At 30.4% G+C, this 21090-nt stretch overlaps 6 protein-coding genes across 8 annotated transcripts; 2 read left to right on the plus strand and 4 right to left on the minus strand.

Moving 5' to 3' along the window:
• Positions 1-577: 577 nt before the first annotated feature.
• LOC108552257 (uncharacterized) lies at positions 578-6339 on the minus strand. 3 transcript variants are annotated; one of them, XM_017906707.1, is made up of 4 exons: positions 6266-6339; positions 5957-6176; positions 891-4789; positions 578-752 (listed from the first exon to the last, which is right to left on the minus strand). In XM_017906707.1, exons 2-4 carry the CDS (start codon positions 6045-6047, stop codon positions 714-716), a joined length of 4029 nt encoding a protein of 1342 aa, XP_017762196.1. In that variant the 5' UTR covers positions 6048-6176; positions 6266-6339; the 3' UTR covers positions 578-713. The 3 variants fall into 3 exon arrangements, with proteins under 3 accessions (XP_017762196.1, XP_017762194.1, XP_017762195.1); XM_017906705.1 differs by lacking the exon at positions 578-752 and having other exon boundaries at positions 849-4789; XM_017906706.1 differs by lacking the exons at positions 578-752; positions 6266-6339 and having other exon boundaries at positions 849-4789; positions 5957-6183.
• A 3239-nt stretch (positions 6340-9578) lies between these two features.
• On the minus strand, positions 9579-11312 carry LOC108552185 (DNA-directed RNA polymerase I subunit RPA49). The gene is made up of 5 exons (XM_017906600.1): positions 11243-11312; positions 10585-10986; positions 10288-10492; positions 9959-10174; positions 9579-9874 (listed from the first exon to the last, which is right to left on the minus strand). The coding sequence occupies exons 1-5, from the start codon at positions 11310-11312 to the stop codon at positions 9625-9627; spliced, it is 1143 nt and encodes a 380-aa protein (XP_017762089.1). The 3' UTR covers positions 9579-9624.
• Positions 11313-11618: 306 nt separating this feature from the next.
• On the plus strand, positions 11619-12964 carry Sgt1 (suppressor of G2 allele of skp1). Its single transcript, XM_017906708.1, has 5 exons — positions 11619-11816; positions 11904-12014; positions 12160-12361; positions 12441-12640; positions 12714-12964. Exons 1-5 carry the CDS (start codon positions 11775-11777, stop codon positions 12819-12821), a joined length of 663 nt encoding a protein of 220 aa, XP_017762197.1. The 5' UTR covers positions 11619-11774; the 3' UTR covers positions 12822-12964.
• Positions 12965-13229: 265 nt separating this feature from the next.
• LOC108552186 (uncharacterized) lies at positions 13230-14283 on the minus strand. Its single transcript, XM_017906601.1, has 2 exons — positions 14116-14283; positions 13230-14027 (listed from the first exon to the last, which is right to left on the minus strand). The coding sequence occupies exons 1-2, from the start codon at positions 14281-14283 to the stop codon at positions 13230-13232; spliced, it is 966 nt and encodes a 321-aa protein (XP_017762090.1).
• A 632-nt stretch (positions 14284-14915) lies between these two features.
• LOC108552219 (S1 RNA-binding domain-containing protein 1) lies at positions 14916-17637 on the plus strand. Its single transcript, XM_017906651.1, has 2 exons — positions 14916-16781; positions 16862-17637. Exons 1-2 carry the CDS (start codon positions 14916-14918, stop codon positions 17633-17635), a joined length of 2640 nt encoding a protein of 879 aa, XP_017762140.1. The 3' UTR covers positions 17636-17637.
• Positions 17638-18482: 845 nt separating this feature from the next.
• LOC108552187 (uncharacterized) lies at positions 18483-19404 on the minus strand. The gene is made up of 2 exons (XM_017906602.1): positions 19237-19404; positions 18483-19148 (listed from the first exon to the last, which is right to left on the minus strand). The coding sequence occupies exons 1-2, from the start codon at positions 19402-19404 to the stop codon at positions 18483-18485; spliced, it is 834 nt and encodes a 277-aa protein (XP_017762091.1).
• Positions 19405-21090: the final 1686 nt, after the last annotated feature.

Here is a 21090-nt window from a genome sequence, read left to right on the forward strand (position 1 = left end):
GGGAGCATTTTAGGAGGGCATTAGTATAAATAAATCGGGTATAAATGAATAATTTAAAAATAATTTATTACATTAAATACTTAGCATATAATTGTGATTATCAAGGAAAAAATAGAAAATAAATAATGTAATATACATCTTTCATCCTAACTTCTATGTGAAAATGTATAACTCATATGATAACGTATGAATTAGATGTACAAAGTATGATAGTTTTAATTTAACAATAAGATTTCATAAATTACTATATAGTCTATCAATAAAGTAGATAAATTAATATAAATATAGTAATTTATTAATATAATAAACGTTTTAAATGATTCCTTGTAAGTATTTAAGAGGATTACATGCAAAGCAATGCAAATACACTTAACAAAATTTGGTTCTTCGGTATAAAATATTTTATAATATATTGTACTACCAAAATAGACAAGTCTATTGTTAAATTTTTAAAAATACATAATTCAAGCACATTGCTTGCATCTCATTGCATTTAACCCTTCTCACAAAATTCACTGATCTAAAGTTACCAAAGATCATATGAATATTCAGACTTGTATTGTTTTTACATCCCCCCTCCTCTCTTCCTGAAGACAACAAATTGTCCCAGATGACTGATATATATAGCTTCGAGGTACTTGATTTCTATTTCAATGTAGCATTTCAATTAATGTGTCTTCAATTATCTAATTATAAAGATTACTTGAAAAAATTCATACCAATTTTTCTACCTTTGGCGAAAGATGGCAATGCTAAAAAGAACGAAACCGTGATTAACAAAATATTCGAAACCATATCTATCTTCGTTTAATTACTATACTTTTTTATTTAATAAACACATTTTTTCATCAAACCGTCGAATTTATAGACTCTTGGAGATGAGTACTAACTTCTGTATCCACATCGCTAGATTCTCGATGCTCTGACCGATTCCCGTCTTCCGATGGAAATTCGTAAATTGGTTTGAACCCGCCAAATAGTTGTGGCTTGAAATTTTCAGCGTCGAATTCAGTTTTCTCCGTCTGAGTCTCTTCTGCATTTGACGTAGTCTCAGAGAAATCATCATCTGATTTTCTATTAATAGTAGGCTCAACTACAACAACGCTCCAGCCATTTTTTGAAGGAGCTTCTGCGCTGATACTTGCTACAAATGGTGCCATGAAATTCTGTGGCGAAGGTGCAGAACTGGAGGAACTAGAAGGTTGCTGAGAGGGTAACAGAACGGGTTTCTGGTCACTTTTGTCAATCTTAGAACTGTCCTCATCCCGCACATCCACATCTAGACGATGAGAAGCTTGTGCTGTTGGCGTATAAACGTAAGCGATTGGAGTAGAGGATGGTAAGGCTGGCAAACGATGAAGTGTAGCCGCAATAACATCATTCTTCCTCGCTGGAAAAGGTACGAAGTCTTGTAAATACGGTATAACGTTTACATTAGAGTCCTTTTCATCTTTTTCTTCAGTATTTTCTTGCACAGAGACCTCTTCATGTCGTTGATCACTGGGTACCAATAATGGCGTTTCCCTCATTCCATTGACAAAGATGGAAGGATCAGGACGTTCCAGAGGATATGGAAAGTCTGAAGCAACTGGTCGTCCATTAAATATATTGTGAACAGAAGGTCTTACTTCTTCATTTATTTCTTGATCCTCATTGTCTTGGAGCAATGTTTCTGGCGGAAGAGGACGATGGGGACCTCTTGTTCCAACTACTACGCTCTCGTCTTTTTCTCTAGAATCATCAGGGTGAATATTCACAGCAGTATTTACAGGATATACTACGTAAACTGGTGGCTCAGCCATTGTTTCATGGCTATCAAACTTCCTTCTATCAGCATTTTGTTCAGTCACTATTCTGTCTGATTCATCACTTGTGTTTGCACTCATTGAGGACAAATTTCGTTCTGTCACGTCTTCTTCGAATTCTCCATGCTGTTGAATCATCTGAAGTGTGGCTACATGTGGCGAATCTGCTATTCTTCGCTTGGAAAACAAGGGTGGTCTTGGTGGCATTTGTGGTGGTTCCTCTGAGTAACGTTCTGACCGTTCTTCTTCTTCGAGTCGCAATTTTTGGTTGGATAATCGATGCACTAATTTAACATCGTTTTCTCCTCTGGATGTGGCTGGCATTGATGGGAGGCGAAACCTTTTGACTGTAGATTCTGTATCTCGTGGAGGCACTATATTATCAGCTTTTGCGGATGCTGCACCAGCAAGTCTGACAGCGTGGATTGGAGGAGGAGGAGGATTTAATCTCTGAAGATAAGATGGAGGTGGAGGTAAAGGTCTTCTAGTTGGAGGATGAGGCTGAACAGATTGTCTTACTCTAGTGGAATAAGGTTGACCAGCTGTAATTGTTCCAATCGTCTCTGATCCACGATGTCCATGTGATGTTTTAGCATTAGGACGAAATTGTGGTAGAATATTTGGTAAAGTAGAATCAGGAGAATAAGGACGTCTCCTTATTCCTATGGCTTCTGAAGGAGGAGGTGGAGGAGGAGGAGGTGGAGGTGGTGTAAGTGGGGGTGATGGCTGTTTTCCACGAGAGGGTAGTGGTAACCTTTGCAGTCGAAGATGATCTGGTCTTACTGTACCTCCATGATGATAATGATAATAAAATTGTGGAGCTGGCTTTGGTCGTTCGGCCGGTGGAGTTAAATTTTCTGAAAGTTGTGGTAGATGTTCTTCATTTGAAACAGTAGGATCTACTCTTACAGGTTTTAGCTTTGTAGAAGAAGGTGTTATTTCATGTACCGTACCATCAGCTTCATTTATGACAACGATATGTTCCTCAATAGGTTGTTTAGGCTCATCCTTGGGGAATACTACATAGTTAACATCCTTATCATCTTTCTTATCTTCTGATTGTTCCAAAAGTACAGAGCCTTTTACAAATGAATTTTGTGTTCTAGGAGGTTCTATTTCATTAGCCAGCTTTTGAGTCCCAGTAGGGTTAGGCTGTCTCCGTGTTTGAGCCGCATAAGTGGGATTATTTTCCAATACTGATACTGAAGATAAACCGACTGTTCCACGAGTGTCCGATTGTGGATCATAACCATTTTTATCCGGTAGAACACTATATAGAGGCCGGAAAGAGGAATCAAATCCAGTGGAACCTCCATAAGGATTCTCCCCAATTGCAGTACCCAAAGAATAGTACCCACCTTCAACGTTTTGCCTATTTCCAAGAACAAAGGACACTGTATCCTGATCAGGTGGTATTACTATGTTACTTGTGCTCTCTACCAGAATCCCTCCTAATCCAGTTGGTCTCTGATTAATAACTGTGTTTGGACGATACCCCTGATTCACGATAATATTATCTGCGATACCATGCCTTCGATTATCATTTTCAAACGCTGATGACACGCTATGTTCGTTATCCAAAGGCATGGATGTTACTGGACGCGAAGAAACAGCTTGAAACGGTAACGAGTTACTTTGAAAACTATTTTCCTGGGATGCCAGTGAAGAATACATTACAGATGATGATGGAACTGATGCGTTCGTTGTTGTTGTTGTCATGGTGGTAGTTTCTAGTGCTCCAATGGTTGTGGTTATATTAGAAACAGTTGATGTTGTAGTAGGCAATGTGCTAGTCCTTACAATTTCATTAGTCGTAGTATTTATTGAAACATAATCCTTTACATCCTCTCCTTCACCAATTTCATAATCTTCGTAACTATCAATGTATTCCTCATGCTTTATAGGAGGCTTTATCTGAGGGTCCCGATTATGTTGCTCTACGTTATTTGGTTCTTGATGACTATTGCCGTACATTGAAGATTGAAGTTTTTCTATCGGAAGAATATCATCATAATCCTCCAAACGATCAACATATCGTTTGGGAGTGGAGATTGGAGGCTTCCAAGTAGTCACGATAGGTGCCTTCGTAGAAGTGAAAACTGTGGTAAGTGGCGGAGGACTCGTAGTTGTAGTAGTAGTAGTAGTACTCGTAGTAGTTGTCGACGTTGAAGCTGTCGGTCTTGAAGTTGTAGAAGTGGTAGTAGAGCTGGTTGTAATAGATGGCGTTGGTTTAGAGGTCATTGTCGTCGTTATAGACATAATGGAACTTGTTTTAGGTAAATACGGTTTCCTGGTAGGGTAATACATTACGGTTTCTCCGTGATAAGGCTTATGATTGTATGTACTATAGCTATTTGATCCACTCTGAACTTTTGTATTTGCATAGGAACTTGAAATCAATGGGTATTTGTCCTTGCCATACTTATCAGATGAATAATGAACTGGAAGATTAAGAAAATCGTGAAAATTAGGTGAATAGGGATTAATCTCATTAGGGCTAACATCTTCAGTCTCCTTGTCGTTCTCCTTCTTCTTCGTTGAGTAAGAACTGTTTTCTTTCGAAAAGTTCTTATTATTGCTCCGGTCGTTCTCGTTCATATGTTCTTGATAACGATTACTAAAGTTCAGGGCCTTAACTGGCGGTGCCTTCTCAAAGTCAATTTTACCAGTGATGGGATCCTTTTCCAATGAGAACGGCCTACCACCATTGAAGGCGAAAGGATACGGAAGGTGATAACGTGGCGCTTCTTCGTCGTCTGACGCTGAGAGGGCAATGGTGCTCTCTTCTGCATCAAGATCCAGGTCAAGGTCATCCAGCTGTGCCGTCTTTGCCAAACTCGGAGATGATTCAATTTCTTCCAGCAAAGACTTTGGTGGACTGTTGTCCATATGGCCGCCCATTAAATACTCTGACAAGGCGCCTGTCACACAGGTCACCATAACCATGAATATCCACAAACTGCACTCCATCATTCTTGATGAATCTGGAAGTATTTTGCATTGACAATAAAATAAAAACTTTCAATTATCTATGAAAATATTTTTTATATATTTTACGAACTTTACTATTATTAATATTAACTATAGAACAGATATGATAAGTAAAACCTAATTACATGGAAAATATTTCATTAGAAGAGAATATAACTCTATGATTCTTATTTGTATTACGTTATAGTTATTATTGATGAAGATATCATTGCACTTATACAAAATTTCAATGTCAAATTGTTATATTGTATTGTATTGCATTTATTTAGTATTGTATTTTTAAATATCCAGTTGAATTGTGGATTCTACATTTTTCTTTACAAAGATAAATAACGATTATTATAACCATCCAAAAATATATTCCACTTTCTTTTGCTGCTACCATATTATTTTACACATTTATGAAGCTTCAGAATATTCATGGTGCTTGTTTTTCTAGGCTGTCAGCGTGTCGGGTGGTAAAATAGAAGGCCGGAAAGGTTTCGTTCCTTGTGTCCTACATTTAATATATCTGGATACAGTTGTGAAATATGCATACGGGATACACGTACGGTTCATGGTATGCCCACCGGATTTGTCGCGTTATACCATGACTGAAATTACTGTAAACGCGTCAGCGAACGTGCATCACCTTCTTCAAATAAGAACAACGCGAACAAATGCAAATTAATTAATTAATTAACCGTATAAACGCATATCTAGATGTACTACTAGGATCCTTAACTTAAAAGTACTACTTCCTATTATTTGTAATACCATTTATAATTCTTACATAAAAGTAGTTTGACAATTTAAAAAGAAACAAAGAAATTTAAATTTTACTTAAATTTAACTTTCGTTAAATGAGGGAATTTTTCATTCATTAAAGATTGGAATAAATTAATTAATAATTAAGTATAATAAAAGTATTCGAGTTATATCTTGAAATTTCATGCAGCATCCGTAGGAATTATTATTTAATAAACTTTCTAAAAGATACTATCAAATGTGAATAAGCATAAGTAATCTCCAAAATTTAGTAATTCAATCTTATACAAAAACAAAAATCAAAATCGTTTATTGTTGACGATATATTAAGCTTCTGGAAGTAATTAACGGATCCTCTGACCGTGGAAAGAATCATCAACACAATAGAATGATAAATAAGGACAGGCTGTTACATCTTTCATCAAGCGGAATTGCGTTCCAACGCGTAACGGGTTTTCTCGTCTTCTCCCTCTTTTTCTCTTTCTCATGCTCTTCCTGTGGCATTCCAGCAGCTTTTGTCGAGGTTGTACCACAATCTCGATCACTGTATTTGGCATTAGCATTTTGTTACTCGCACTTTCGAGAGAGCTTTCGTTGTCACAAACAAAACGAGACCAGCGTTTCGAAGGATTTCTGCTATACCGTCAGGAATACATTCAAAGGACATTTATGATATTAATAAATATTGTGTATTTTTTAGGTTATACCAATTGTTTTTATACCTTTCAATTAGTTATTTTTGCTATAAGTATGTTTGTTTGATTATGTAAATCACTGATGCCATTTTTTTAATGATTAAATAGTGTATCCTGTCTTTTTATTTCAATAATAAGTTTTCATGCAAAATTGCACAATTTTGTAAACAAGTAACTTTCCCATAAATTCTCTCATAAATCACGAAATACTCTATCATAAAACTTCATACAAGTCTTTCCAAACAATACTTTGTTGTTGATATCTCTGAGATCACAGCCCAAAGTCCTATGACCATAATGTTCGTCTCTAACGTGTTCGTGACCGTGACCGCCTCCTAACTCGGTGACTGGTACACGAAACAGAAACGCGTGTACTGTTCATCGGGATGACCCACTTTAACCGGCTTGTTTTCGGGGTTTCATCCTCAAGAGCTGTTTCAACTACAACAGGTCCGTGAATCATACACTTTTCCGTGACCAAAGCTACCAGAGAGAACCGTAATAATATTCATCGTTGCCATTCCTTCTCGACCTCTTTTTCTTTTACGGTGCTTCTGTGAATGGTTCATTGTAATCTTGTATATGATTATTAGGATCTTTATAGAGCACTTGAATTATTTTATTAAAAATCTTTCGTTTTTTTTATACCATTTTTTATTTTATATATCGTATAGTTAGTCCATTAATATCCGGAAATTTTATTATTTTGAATCATAATTCGAATTATTATTTTGAACTTTGAGAATTTCTAATCGACATGATAACACTTTTTATTTTATTCGAAATTTTTTGGACTCCTATTCAAATCTTTATAAGATCTTGAAGTACTCTCTTCTTGTAAGTACTTACTTATGTTTTATCAGTAATACAATTATTATAATGATAGATGGAAAAGATGATGTTTTTGATAAAAAATCACTCTCCAATTCCTATTTTTTCCTTAGATACAAAGATCTTAATAGAGCTTAGTAACTCAGAATTTCTTCTATTCTGTTCCTTCCTTCCTGATCCTTCATTTCTTCCTTTACCGACGATTAATAATTAGGGTTATTATAGGGAGATGGCGTTAAGATAGTTAAATCGTCAAATCATCAACGCTTTCTTCGCCTTTTGAGTTATGTAAAAAAGCAAAGCAGAGGGTAACCGATTCCAAACACAATTTTTAAGATGCTTTAATGCAATTCTTATTAGTTTATGCTCCCTTGTTTAAAATTTTTAGTACAACACTAACTCGGTCTAATTATAACGGTAGCAAAATTGTAGAATATATATTCTAATTTCACGCTGCCTACATAAAATTCATAATAATATACTGTATTACCATATTCTCATCTATTTAGCTAACTAAATATAATTAATATACCATAAAATGACATAATTTTGTTAAATAAAATCGGACATTATTATTATAATCTTTTTCTATTAATCTTTCATTAACTTTCGTTCGAACAATTTTTCTGTTATTTTCTACTATTTTATTTGTGATAATAAATAAATATTAACAAGAATGAAAAAAATCATTATTAACTAAACCTCAAGAATGAATCAAATAAATGAGTTAAAATAAAAAAAAGTAATTTTGGTATCACTAGACAAATAGAAAAATTGTAATACAAAAAATATTTTTCTTTGCATTTGGTATATCAAATACTATTTCATTTGAAAATAATTAATTTTTGTAATTAAAATTTAATACGCAATAAAAACAATTACCTGGATCCAATAATAGGATAAACGCGAATGTTCTCCAGTGGTCTCGGAACGACTTTCAGAGTTGCGCAGCACTTAAAGTTCCATGTACGCGAACTCTAATTACCTTTGAGTTCGTCACTCTCGGTTTTTTTGCTAACGAGGAAAGCAATCGAGAATCGCGAACACGACAAAGGTGAATAAAACATACGACGAAACCATGAAAACTTGCAGCCCTGATAGAGAGTCACACATCGACTGAGGTGCTTTAACGGCCAGGTGATGCAAGGAAGACGACAAAAGTGGTGGCGGCAAGACGAAGAGGTGGAAACACGAAGGATCGTGGATGAAACAGTCTGCAGGAGCAAAACGAAAGTATACGGGAAGAAAATGATGGTCTGAGAAGATTCTCCAGTTAGAATGAAAGTACAATAGATCACTGAATTTGAATAGTTTTAATTTTCAGAAGCTGTGTAACAAATCAACTTTTAATATTTTGTTTTATTAGTTCTGTATTATATTTTACATATTACTTATACTAAAAAAAATTAAAGTGGATAATATATTTTAATTAGTACATAGTACATTTTTTTTAAATTTTCTGAATAGTTAACTATTGTGAATTTTTTAAAATATCAATTTCACTTTTTATCCTAATATTAGTTTATTGATTTTATCTAATTCTTGTGCAAATATTACCATTTCTGGGTTTTCTTATAATTAATATTTTTTAAAAATTCATTTCCATTAATATAAAATTTATTATAATTTTATAAAATAAAATTTATTTAATTCTTAAAAAATAATATTATTTATTTCATTATATATTTCATTCTATTATTTCGAATAAAAAATCCAATTATTTTATTCATAAAAAATATAACACGCTCGAAGGAATAAACTTTCAAAGGTTTTCTTAATGTTGAAATTGATTGTAGAAAGATTCCTTAGTACGTGGTAGATGTCGATAGAATGAGGAAGGAAAAGAAGAGTCAAGATACTCCACCGTATTTCACGGTTATCAAATGATGGAGGTAAGAAAGAGAAGGAGTAGTTGAATCTGACTAATGGACGACAGAGTCGACAGAACGGTACGTGGAACAGTTAGACGACGACCCACATTGCAGGGAGTTGCTCAGGGCCGGCCAACGTGCCAGTTTCTTCGACCTTACCCTCCGTTAACATAAGCTAGATATTCTAGGATAATATTAAAGTCATTTAACCATTTATTTAAGCCCATTAATTTACCTCCACTTTTTTCAAAAGGCCTACCTATTATATTACTCTTCTACTAACGTAATTGTATTAACTTCCTATTTCTTTCTTTCCTTTCAATTTGTCCTTTTGAATCCTGTTGGTATTTTTTTGGTTTAATAATTTTCTTCCTTACAATCTATGTCAATAGCAATTAGCACACATAAACTGGTTTATGATCTTCTATAACTTATATTTTGGCAGAAATTATAGAAATATTTTGAAAAACTAAAAGAACTATAAGGAGGAAAATTTAAAGTACTAAATACATTAAAAATTACCATGTTATGAAAAAAAATGTTTATTTTTCTTATACTTAAATATAGATCTGGCTTTAATGTGTATAAGATGATTTCTTATGATATTAAAAAACATTAGATTATTTAAGCCTATTTTATTTGTGGGAAAACAATGTTAGAGTAAAAATTATACCCATGTTATAACTATTTTTTCTTTCCCTTTTTTACAACAGATACAGGTGCTGGCAATGGAACTTTTAGAGTAACAATTTTCTTATCCTCCTTATTAGGTAATGCACCAATAATTCTGGCAAGGTCTGTCAATTTTTTTAGACCTATACGATGACTAAATATAGTTGAAAATAATTCCAAATCTAGTGAAAAGTTACAAATTATTAAAGCCAAAATCATACAATGTAATACTCCTTTATCTTTTATACTAGTTGGTCTCATCCTATAAAATTAATTGATATGCATTTAAAATTAATTATTAAATTATTGAACATTTATGATGTCTATTATACATTTCTATACATACCGTCCATGATTACTTTGGACACTGTATGTATCTATTACATGCAAGTTAATATCATGAGAAACTGAACAAACTTCAACACCTCGTTTCTTAGCATCCCTGATTGGCATGTTTAACCATGTTGCAACTGCTTGAATATAAAGAAGTAATGCAGTTTTTTTAACACTATTTGAATCAGACTTCACATACTTTAACATTTGGCTAAAGAATTTTGAACTTCTAAAAAAACAATATATATATATACATATATATATAATTAATATAATACAATTATTATAGACAATATTGATGACATAGAAAGCAGTTTTAAAGTAACTTCATAGTGAACATACCTTTCTGAACTACTAGGATGTTCATTTAAAATTTCTGTAACATTGTTGTACAGAGTCTCCAATTTACTTTCTGGTACAATATCATATATACTATATACATCATTTACATTAGTTGCACCTCTATTACAATCTGGCAAAGTTGTATTTGTAATATATTCATTATCTGACAACTGTGTTGATAATTCCATTCTATCAATTTCAACACCTGAAACAAAAATAAATTTATTGAACTCTTTCTAGATAAAGTAACAAAATTATACATATATTTCATAAATGACTATAAAAGTAAATTCTTACTAGATACAGTTTGTTCTAGTTGCTCTTTAACAGATTCTACATTCACTTTTAACCGCTCATATTGCTCTGTTCTTCTTTTCACCTTTTTGGAACCAAACTGTTTGTTTAATGTAGCAATCTTTTCATCCTCTGCACCTTTATTATCTTCTACAATTGGTTTTTCTAAAACTGGAGTCACTTGCCAACGTTCAACCTGAACTAATCTCACTTTTCCTGTTTTTTTGTTATGAAGTACAAGCATAGTACGCATCAAGTCCTTGCTTGTATCTGGTTTATAACCTCTATAAACAATCTGTCCATTTGATAAAGCCAACATTGTTTTTTTTCTCTTTTCATCATAAAATAAACCACATGACATTTTTTTGGCTTCCTCATCTTTGAGTTCTCCGTTTTGAAAATTAACTGTAAGATAATTATAAATATTTAGTTGAGACGAAAACGTGTAACATGTACAGTATAAATTGACAAATGTACAAGTTGCTTTTCCATCTTTTCTTTAGAACTAAATTTGGAGAAATAAGTCACAATTACAATTAAAAGATATACATAAATTTCCTTAAAAGAAAAATGAATAAAATAAACAAATTTTCTCCGAAAAAATATGAACACGAGTTGTCTTAAATATTGAAGTAATTTTTAATAAACACAAATATAATACCAATGATTGGCTGAATCTTGGATGGTTCTATAATTACATCTTCAATAATCGCTTTAAGTAGGCGTTTCATTTTTCATTAAAATTATTGTTTAACTTCTTTTTTATAATTAAAACATCACATCTATTTATATCTAGATTTTTGAAACACTCGTGTATAAACATTGGAGCGGCTCCGGAAATTGACTTGTTTTCATTTATTCTTGTCGGAAGTACAAATAGTTTGGTTGCATTTCTAAGCTATCTATAGAAGTGCAAACTTATTTAAGAACACACCATAATTTATTTTTCATTGCCATTTACTTCATATTTTGATTAATAATATTCAATAATATTAGTACAAACAATTTAGTTGTTCAAATTTTATATTTCATAAACATTAAACAATTAAAACTTTACTCTATGATGGTTCAGCATCACTTATTACGGTCCTGATCTGTATTATCTATATGAACTTTCGAGAAGCAAGGCATACACGAATGTTGTGTCAAATCTTTCAATAATTTGTGTTTGATAATTACAAAAAATCGACCTAATGGGTAACGAAGAAACTCCAACCGCAGTAAATAATAATGAAGTTAGAGACGCAATTAAATATATATCGTGAAATAAACATAAATACATCGATGCCCTAATGTAAAATAAAAATTTTAATCTTTTACAGATGCCAATTCCAAAAATAAAGCACGATTGGTATCAAACGGAAAGTCATGTTGTAGTTCCAGTTCTTGCGAAAGGTGCAAAAAATGTTAAAGTTATTTACGAGCAAAGATCCGTAAGTACTCAATATTATCATGCAAGATGTACCTATATCTCATCAATCAATGTGTTTCGTTTTCTGTCGGTCATATTTACGTGAAAATAAGTTTATCTTTTGATTGATACTAATTATATTTCAAAATGTTTTTATTTGATTTTAGTTAAGTGTAACTGCTCTGTTACCATCGGGCAATGAATATAGTTTGGAGTTAGATTTAGCTCATCCAATAGTAACAGATCAATGTTCACACAAAGTTGATCCATCTAAAATAGAAATCAAGTTGAAGAAACAAGATGGAATTATGTGGACTACTTTGGAAGGAAATCCTATTGCACAAAAAACAGTACAACCTATACCTCAAGGTAAACTTGATCTTAATATTATTTCCAAACAATACCTGCTTGAAATTGTTATATGAAGATGAAATTGTAATTTTTTAAGAAATTTTACAAGCTGGAAATCAACCAGAAAAGAATCTTGTAACTGGAAGAAAACAACGAGACTGGAATAAAGTAGAAAAAGAAATTGAGAAACAAGAAGCAGAAGAGAAATTAGTAGGGGAAGCTGCTCTCTGTGCTTTATTTCAACAGATATATGGTAGTGGATCTGATGAAGTAAAACGTGCAATGAATAAATCCATTGTAAGTATTTCAACTTATAAGACACAATAAATATATTTCACTGATTTTAATTCAGTAATATTTTTAAACATAGCAAGAGTCTGGTGGTACAGTGTTAAGCACAAATTGGGCAGAAGTGAGCAAAGGTAAAGTTGAAGTAAAACTACCAGATGGTATGGAATGGAAACCTTGGAATACATAAAACAATACAGATAATTAAAATTTTAATTTCTTATTATTTAACACAATTTCTTTTATTTTTAATAAAATCATTTATTAAAAATAAAATTAGTTAAACGATTGTCTGTATTAATGTTTGCCCCAGTTTATTATATATATATAGTTTTCTGAAAAATCCCTGTTTCTTATATAAAATAGAATTATATGCATTAAATGTAACTAAATTATAAATTAAAAAGGTCTATATATAATTGCCATTGTTATATATACGTATTAATGTATTCTTCATTTCATTGTATAATTAAATATATTGTATTATATATTTATTTATGAAATAATTAAAAATAAATAAGTTCCTTAAAAAAAATATCAAGTAGGATAATAACATTAATTCACTAGTTATTTATTACTATATATTACAAAATAACCTTTAATTAATTAATAACTTTATCATATAAATACTAATCACACATAATCCTAACTTAATATAAACCTGTTTCCACGTTTGATAAGTTGTTTCATTAACTGCATCATTAATTACATTAGTAGGTACTTCCTTAATCACTATACGTTCATTATTATTCTCTACCATTTTAACAATATTAGAGAAATATCTATTTATATTCATTTGCAGAGAATTGATATTATCTTGAAAAATGTTTTCATTTCTTTGTTGCGTTTCAAACACAACATTTTGAATATTTTTTATTCTCCTATTACTGTAAATCATTGAACTTATTAACGACACAATTGCTGTTATAGCAGATGCAATAAGAGATATATACTTTTGTCTCTGATTGTGTAGTATTTGATTATCATGGTATTCTTTGATGGAAGTTGCTAATAATGTAAAATAACAATTTTCTTCTTTCTCTAGTAAATTAAGCTGTGTTACAATTTTTGTTTGGTTCTGCAGATTTTTATTTTCCACTATTGTTAATTGCACATATTTTGGATCATCTCTTTTAGTTTGAATTAATTCTGAATATATTTCCTTTAATTTATCATTGATGAGAATTAATTCACGGTTCATGGTTCTTCTTTTATCTTGACATTCAAATAATTTGTTTTGTGCATTAACCACTTGCTGTTTAGTTAATTCAACTATATCAAAACCTGTTAATTGTTGGTACCATTGCCACCATTTTACAACTTTTTTTGGCAATGGACTTGGTTGTATTTGGGGTATACTTGAATTTTGAAATAATGTTATATCATCATTAACTCGCTGAAAAAGAAATGTTCAATGATCTATATTTAAAAACACAAATATTATAATTTTATTTAATTATTAATAAATAACACGAATATATTACCTTTACAAAAATATTATATTTTGTAGCAACAGTATTCTGAATATCATTCAACTTTTCTTGTGCCTTTTCGCTGACATTATTAATTTTTGTAGTTGTATCATTCAACAATTGATGTTTATTTATTTTACTGCTTAATACTGTGATCAACGACCGAAATTTGTTTCCCATTATACACATTTATATATTTGAATTGTCAACAAATTTACAACATCGAAATATATGTTAATTTCGTATTATTAGATACTGTTATGGTCGTTAATTTTTATTTCTAATATCATAAAATACAAATTAGCTTCTGGAAGAAGTTATTAACATAAAAATTATCTTAAAAGAGATAAATACCAAATTTTGTAAATATGAAACTTTTATTTAACTACGAATAAAAAAAAGACACTTAAAATATATAAAGAAATTAAATTTATTTCAAATATTATAGATTAATCACTTTATAACTTTATTTGCAATTTTTTATATAACTTTGAAAAATATAAAAAATGTTTCAATTACATGTATTTTGTTTGAACCTTTTAAAGCACATTTCCAAAGGTTAGATCAACATCACAATCAAATTGGTTTGGGCAGTTGGGTATTATAATCATTTGCTGTAAAAAGTTACAAAAATTTTATATTCTTTGTTATATATCAATTTTAAATTAAAAGAAACTGAAAAGTAAAAAAAATATAACAAATTTATAAACATATTTGATGCATTTAATAGATAACCTTACATCTTTTATGTCATTACTATTATATGTTTAAGAAATTTTAATATTTATCTATCCTTTACAGAAAAATTTATAATGAAAAGAAGTGCACGACAAATTTCTCGTCCAGAAGTGATAATTTCTTGTAGTGATTCTGAAAATGAACCTGTATATATCTCAAGCGATGATAATTATGTTCCTGAGAAAGCAGTTTCTAAAATTGTTCGGAAAAAGAGAAAAATATCGATTACAAATGATAATAACCAAAAGTTACTTAAAAAGGACAATCAATATAAAATAGCAATGCAATCCGAAAATGAAAAAGTACAAATAGAATTTCCAAATGCTGCAGTAGAATCAACAGGTTTAAAGAAAAAGATACAGAATAAAGATATGAAAATAAAATACGAAAAGATACAAGATTTAGATAAAAAAAATATTAAACAAATATTGGAAGATATACCTTTTAATTCTGTGGAATGTAAAGAATGGGATGTTGTAGATTATATTAGTGAGACAAATAATGTTGAAAGGCATATAACAGAAAATGTTGTGAAGCTTTTTAGTAATGACAATACAATTCCTTTTATTGCAAGATATAGAAGAGATATGACTGGTGGCATGGAACCAGATAAGTTACGAGCATTGAAAGAAAGTCTTAATCATGCTAATTTGATTAAACAACGTGCTGAAATTATATTAAAAGCTATTGATAGATTAGGACATTGGTCTCCTAACATATATTCTGTTATTGTATCTGTCAAATGCTTAGATGATTTAGAACATATATATTCTCTTTTTAAACCAGCATCTAAGCGAACTTTAGCAGAAAGAGCAAAAGAATTAGGTTTGGGAACTATAAGTGACCTTGTGTTACAGGGTCATACATTGCCTGCGTTATCTTCAATTATTGATCGTAAAAAAGATGGATTAAAATCTGAACAACAAATTATAGATGGAATTATACATATTATTGCAGATACTATAAATAAAAATAAAATAGTATTTGATAAAGTTAAAGAACTACAAAGTGAATCTGTCATAAAAATAGAAACTACAAAGTATAAAACCAATAGTAAACGTACAGATAATAAAGAAAAAGATATACACAGAAAGTATGAAACATATTATGACTTTAATACAAACACTAAATACATCAAACCTCATCAGATATTAGCCATTAATCGAGGTGAAATACAAAAAATTCTTACTATAAAAATAACTTTACCTGATTCTTTTGAAAGAGATTTTAAAAAACATTGTTACAAACAGTATAAAGTAGCCATGAATGTATCTAAAATACATTCTAAATTATTAAATGAGAGCATTGACTATGCTTATACAAAGTTTATTAAACCTCTAGTAGTACGTCGAGTAAGAAGTGAAATGAAGCAAAAGGCAGAGATAGCATCTATTGAAGTTTTTGTTACTAATGTTAAACAGTTACTTCTTACACCACCCGTAAGAGGAAAAATTATACTTGGTATAGATCCAGGATTCTTGCATGGTTGCAAACTAGCAGTAATTTCTGAACAAGGAGATATACTTGAAACAGGTGTAATTTATCCACACAAAAATGTAGAAGGATCTTATGATAAATCTGTCAATGTTTTGATAAATTTAGTAACTAAACATAAAGCTACAATTTTAGCATTGGGCAATGCCACAGCTTGCAGAGAAACTGAAGCATTTATAAATAAATTAATTAAATCTAATGCATTTGGGTTGATAGATGTTTCATACACAATAGTTGATGAATCAGGAGCATCAATTTACAGCTGTAGTTCAGAAGCAAAATCTGAGTTTCCGAATCTTGACACGAATTTAATTTCTGCTGTTTCTATAGCAAGACGTTTACAAGATCCTCTTGCTGAATTAGTAAAAATAGAACCTAAACATTTGGGTGTAGGTATGTATCAGCATGATCTACCAGTGAAGCAGTTGTTAACAGCACTAAACGAAGTGAGTATAAAACCTAGTACAATCACAATAGTTAAAATAATTGTCTGATACAATGAATAAAAGGAAAAAATTCATTGCAGGTTGTTTCAGAGGTTGTGAGCTTTGTAGGAGTGGATGTGAATACTGCATCTCGATGCCTCTTGAAAAGAGTTGCAGGTTTAAATACATCTAAAGCAAATAATATTATAGAATGGAGATCTAAATTTGGTCCATTTAAAAATAGGCACCAATTAATGGATGTGAAAGGAATTGGAAGCAAAATATTTGAACAATGTGCTGGATTTATTAGGATATTACCAGAAACTTCAATTACTGATAATTCAGAGAAATGCAAAAGCATTAACAAATCTAAACAAACATGTAATTTATTAGATCAAACTTGGATTCATCCTGAATCGTATAAAATAGCTGAACGTTTTCTGAAGTATTGTAATTGTAACATAGAAAACCTGGGAATTACGGAGTTCATAGAGAAAGTAAAGTTGTGTGCCGAGGAAGGAATATCTACCTTAGCTAAGAAATTTGACACGAATGAGGCGACTATGGAAGTGATAATTAAGGGTTTATCTATGAAGAAAAATGAGGATGTACGATTAAAGTACAATTCTCCTCTATTTCGAAGAAGTATGTTTAATATTAATGATATAAATGTGGGGATGTCATTAACGGGTGCAATACGAAACAGTACACACTTCGGAGCATTCGTGGATGTAGGAGCGGGTAAAGATGGACTTATACCAACGAGATGGCTAAAAAATGGTACAGTTTCGATAGGCCAACGTGTGGAGGTGAAAGTACTTTCAGTAGATCCCAAGCGTGGTAGGATTACCTTAGAATTAGTTAACGCTTTATAATATGTTTTCATACATAATGTATAAGTTTTTATATGCTTTGTAATTATGTTATACTACATTCGTATTTATTATTTAAAAGAATTCGTAAATAAATTTTATTTTTTATACAAGAGTCTTCATTTTTTCAAATAATAAAACGTAATTCCCGTTAGTCGCCTGTAAAATCAAATACAGAGAATTCGTTATTCAATCTATATTTGTATTTAATTTTTTCATGTAAAAGTTAAGATACGAATAAATATATATGCTAAATATATTACATATTCGATTAGTAATTTGCATATTTAACTCTCGACCCATTCCAAGTTAACAATCTCCGAATTACTACTTCTGCAGTTTTGAAAATCGTAGAAGAAAAGGAAAATAATATTTAAAATGAAATATGAGCAATTCCGAAATCAAAGCAAAATTTCAAATCACAAAGAATTATTTAATTAATTAATTAATAAAAATTTATCTGTTCGGTTAAATTATCGATGTGTTCCTTACGATGGCAAAAGGACAAATAACTTCCACAGAAATTTATGTAACTGCGATCATAAAAAGGATGGTCTCTATTATTATAGTTAAGAATTTACTAATTTTGATCACAATTATACTTTGGATAATTTATTTTAATAATGCGCGCAATAATTTATATATTTTTAAAATAAAAGTGCCATTAATATCTTTATAACATTAACTATTTTCGTATAACTGTTTGAAACAATTTTACTACATATATGGTGAGAGAAGAGTGAAGACAGTCCAGATCTTAATTAACAAATAGAAAAAATTGAACTTTTACTAGGTATCAGATGACGCATCTTTATCGATACACGATTAATGGCCGTCAGTTGGAACAAATCTATCTAATGCTCACTCTATTTCTAATATCACTAACAATATTAGACAAATATCTATTTATATTCATTTGCAAAGAATTGATATTATCTTGAAAAATGTTTTCATTTCTTTGTTGCGTTTCAAACACAACATTTTTAATTTCTTTTATTCTGCTATTATTGTAAATCATTGAACATATTAACAACACAATTGCTGTTATAGCAGATGCAATAAGAGATATATACTTTTGTCTCTGATTGTATAGTATTTGATTATCATGGTATTCTTTGATGGAAGTTGCTAATAATGTAAAATAACAATTTTCTTCTTTCTCTAGTAAATTAAGCTGTGTTACAATTTTTGTTTGGTTCTGCAGATTTTTATTTTCCACTATTGTTAATTGCACATATTTTGGATCATCTCTTTTAGTTTGAATTAATTCTGAATATATTTCCTTTAATTTATCATTGATGAGAATTAATTCACGGTTCATGGTTCTTCTTTTATCTTGACATTCAAATAATTTGTTTTGTGCATTAACCACTTGCTGTTTAGTTAATTCAACTATATCAAAACCTGTTAATTGTTGGTACCATTGCCACCATTTTACAACTTTTTTTGGCAATGGACTTGGTTGTATTTGGGGTATACTTGAATTTTGAAATAATGTTATATCATCATTAACTCGCTGAAAAAGAAATGTTCAATGATCTATATTTAAAAACACAAATATTATAATTTTATTTAATTATTAATAAATAACACGAATATATTACCTTTACAAAAATATTATATTTTGTAGCAACAGTATTCTGAATATCATTCAACTTTTCTTGTGCCTTTTCGCTGACATTATTAATTTTTGTAGTTGTATCATTCAACAATTGATGTTTATTTATTTTACTGCTTAATACTGTGATCAACGACCGAAATTTGTTTCCCATTATACACATTTATATATTTGAATTGTCAACAAATTTACAACATCGAAATATATGTTAATTTCGTATTATTAGATACTGTTATGGTCGTTAATTTTTATTTCTAATATCATAAAATACAAATTAGCTTCTGGAAGAAGTTATTAACATAAAAATTATCTTAAAAGAGATAAATACCAAATTTTGTAAATATGAAACTTTTATTTAACTACGAATAAAAAAAAGACACTTAAAATATATAAAGAAATTAAATTTATTTCAAATATTATAGATTAATCACTTTATAACTTTATTTGCAATTTTTTATATAACTTTGAAAAATATAAAAATGTTTCAATTACAAGTATTTTGTTTGAACCTTTTAAAGCACATTTCCACTCACTCTATTTCGCTTTCTCTCAGAGTAATCTTACTCGAGTAATACTCGTAAACATTCTATACAAAACTCTGATAATAACTTCTTTTACATACCATCGTAAATGGCGCTGATTGCAGTAGAAGAATCGCAAACACATGATGCGTTGAAACAAAATCATAAACCGACATAAAAAGTATAACATTTTCCTCCCTTCTCTTTATTCACTTAACAGTCCGACGAACATGAAGTCACGGATGGAGGCGAGTGATTTTATTCTCAGTAAAAAGAAAATAAAACTACGATGGTTATATGCACATAACTAATTGTTAAGGCTAATTGTTAACAACATAATTCTTTGGTTCTTTTCTTGTAACTTTCAATTTACTGTTTATCCTTTCCTTCATTGCTCTGAAACTATGAATATAAGACAGTCAATAAAAATTTCTACTTTCTATAGCAGAGCTATAATGTAAACAATATAAACTAACTCTTTCTTTTTCCTCATAATTTCTAATTCTTCTTGAGTTTCTACTTTGTCGTCACTTTCCCACTCGCTACTATGGTCTTCCTTCCTTCTTTTATTTGCAAGTTCAGGTGGTTCAACAGCTGGTTGTGAGCTTAACTTTGGATCAGTTAAATGATCATCAGCTGATTTGCCCTTATCAGTAAACTTTTTATTTAATATCACAGATTCTACTTCATCTTCCTCTGCTTCTTCACCAAATGATAAAAGATTGAAATCTCTGTTACAAAATTTTTCATTGTAAAAAATAATACTATCAGGACTAAATTCTGCAAATACATATGATTTTAATTTTACTGATGTTGTTTTAGTTTTTGAATTTTCCTTTACTTCTTCACTTTGCTGTACTATTGTTCTTGGCATAATATCAGAAAATGGATTGTTCAATATTATAGTTTATATCAATCTTGAAGGATAAAGTGGTCTATCATTCTACAAAACAGAGGAAATATATTTATATCAATTTTTGATATATTTTCTTGTAAACATTAAATTTACCTCATCTACAAGTGCTTTTTCAAGTTTAAACATGTTATATATAGCATCTCCAGTAAAACTAAGAATTAAGAGTAAAGAAGAATTGGGAACCATTGTCATCTTTTCCAGCGTTAGCCACATATATCTAATAATTATTTTCGAATAAAGAAGGAATTCATTTTATTTTTAAATACAGTCTCACTTCAAATGGTTCTCCATATATGTTACCACCTTCTCCTGTATCTGTGGGATCACCAAATTGTATTATGAATCCTTTGATAATTGTATGAAATATAGTGTCACCATTACCTTCCATAATTGTACGCAATTT

This window comes from Eufriesea mexicana, unplaced genomic scaffold (genome assembly GCF_001483705.2).
Source record: "Eufriesea mexicana isolate 0111107269 unplaced genomic scaffold, ASM148370v2 scaffold5767, whole genome shotgun sequence".
Taxonomy (NCBI): Eukaryota; Metazoa; Arthropoda; class Insecta; order Hymenoptera; family Apidae; genus Eufriesea; species Eufriesea mexicana.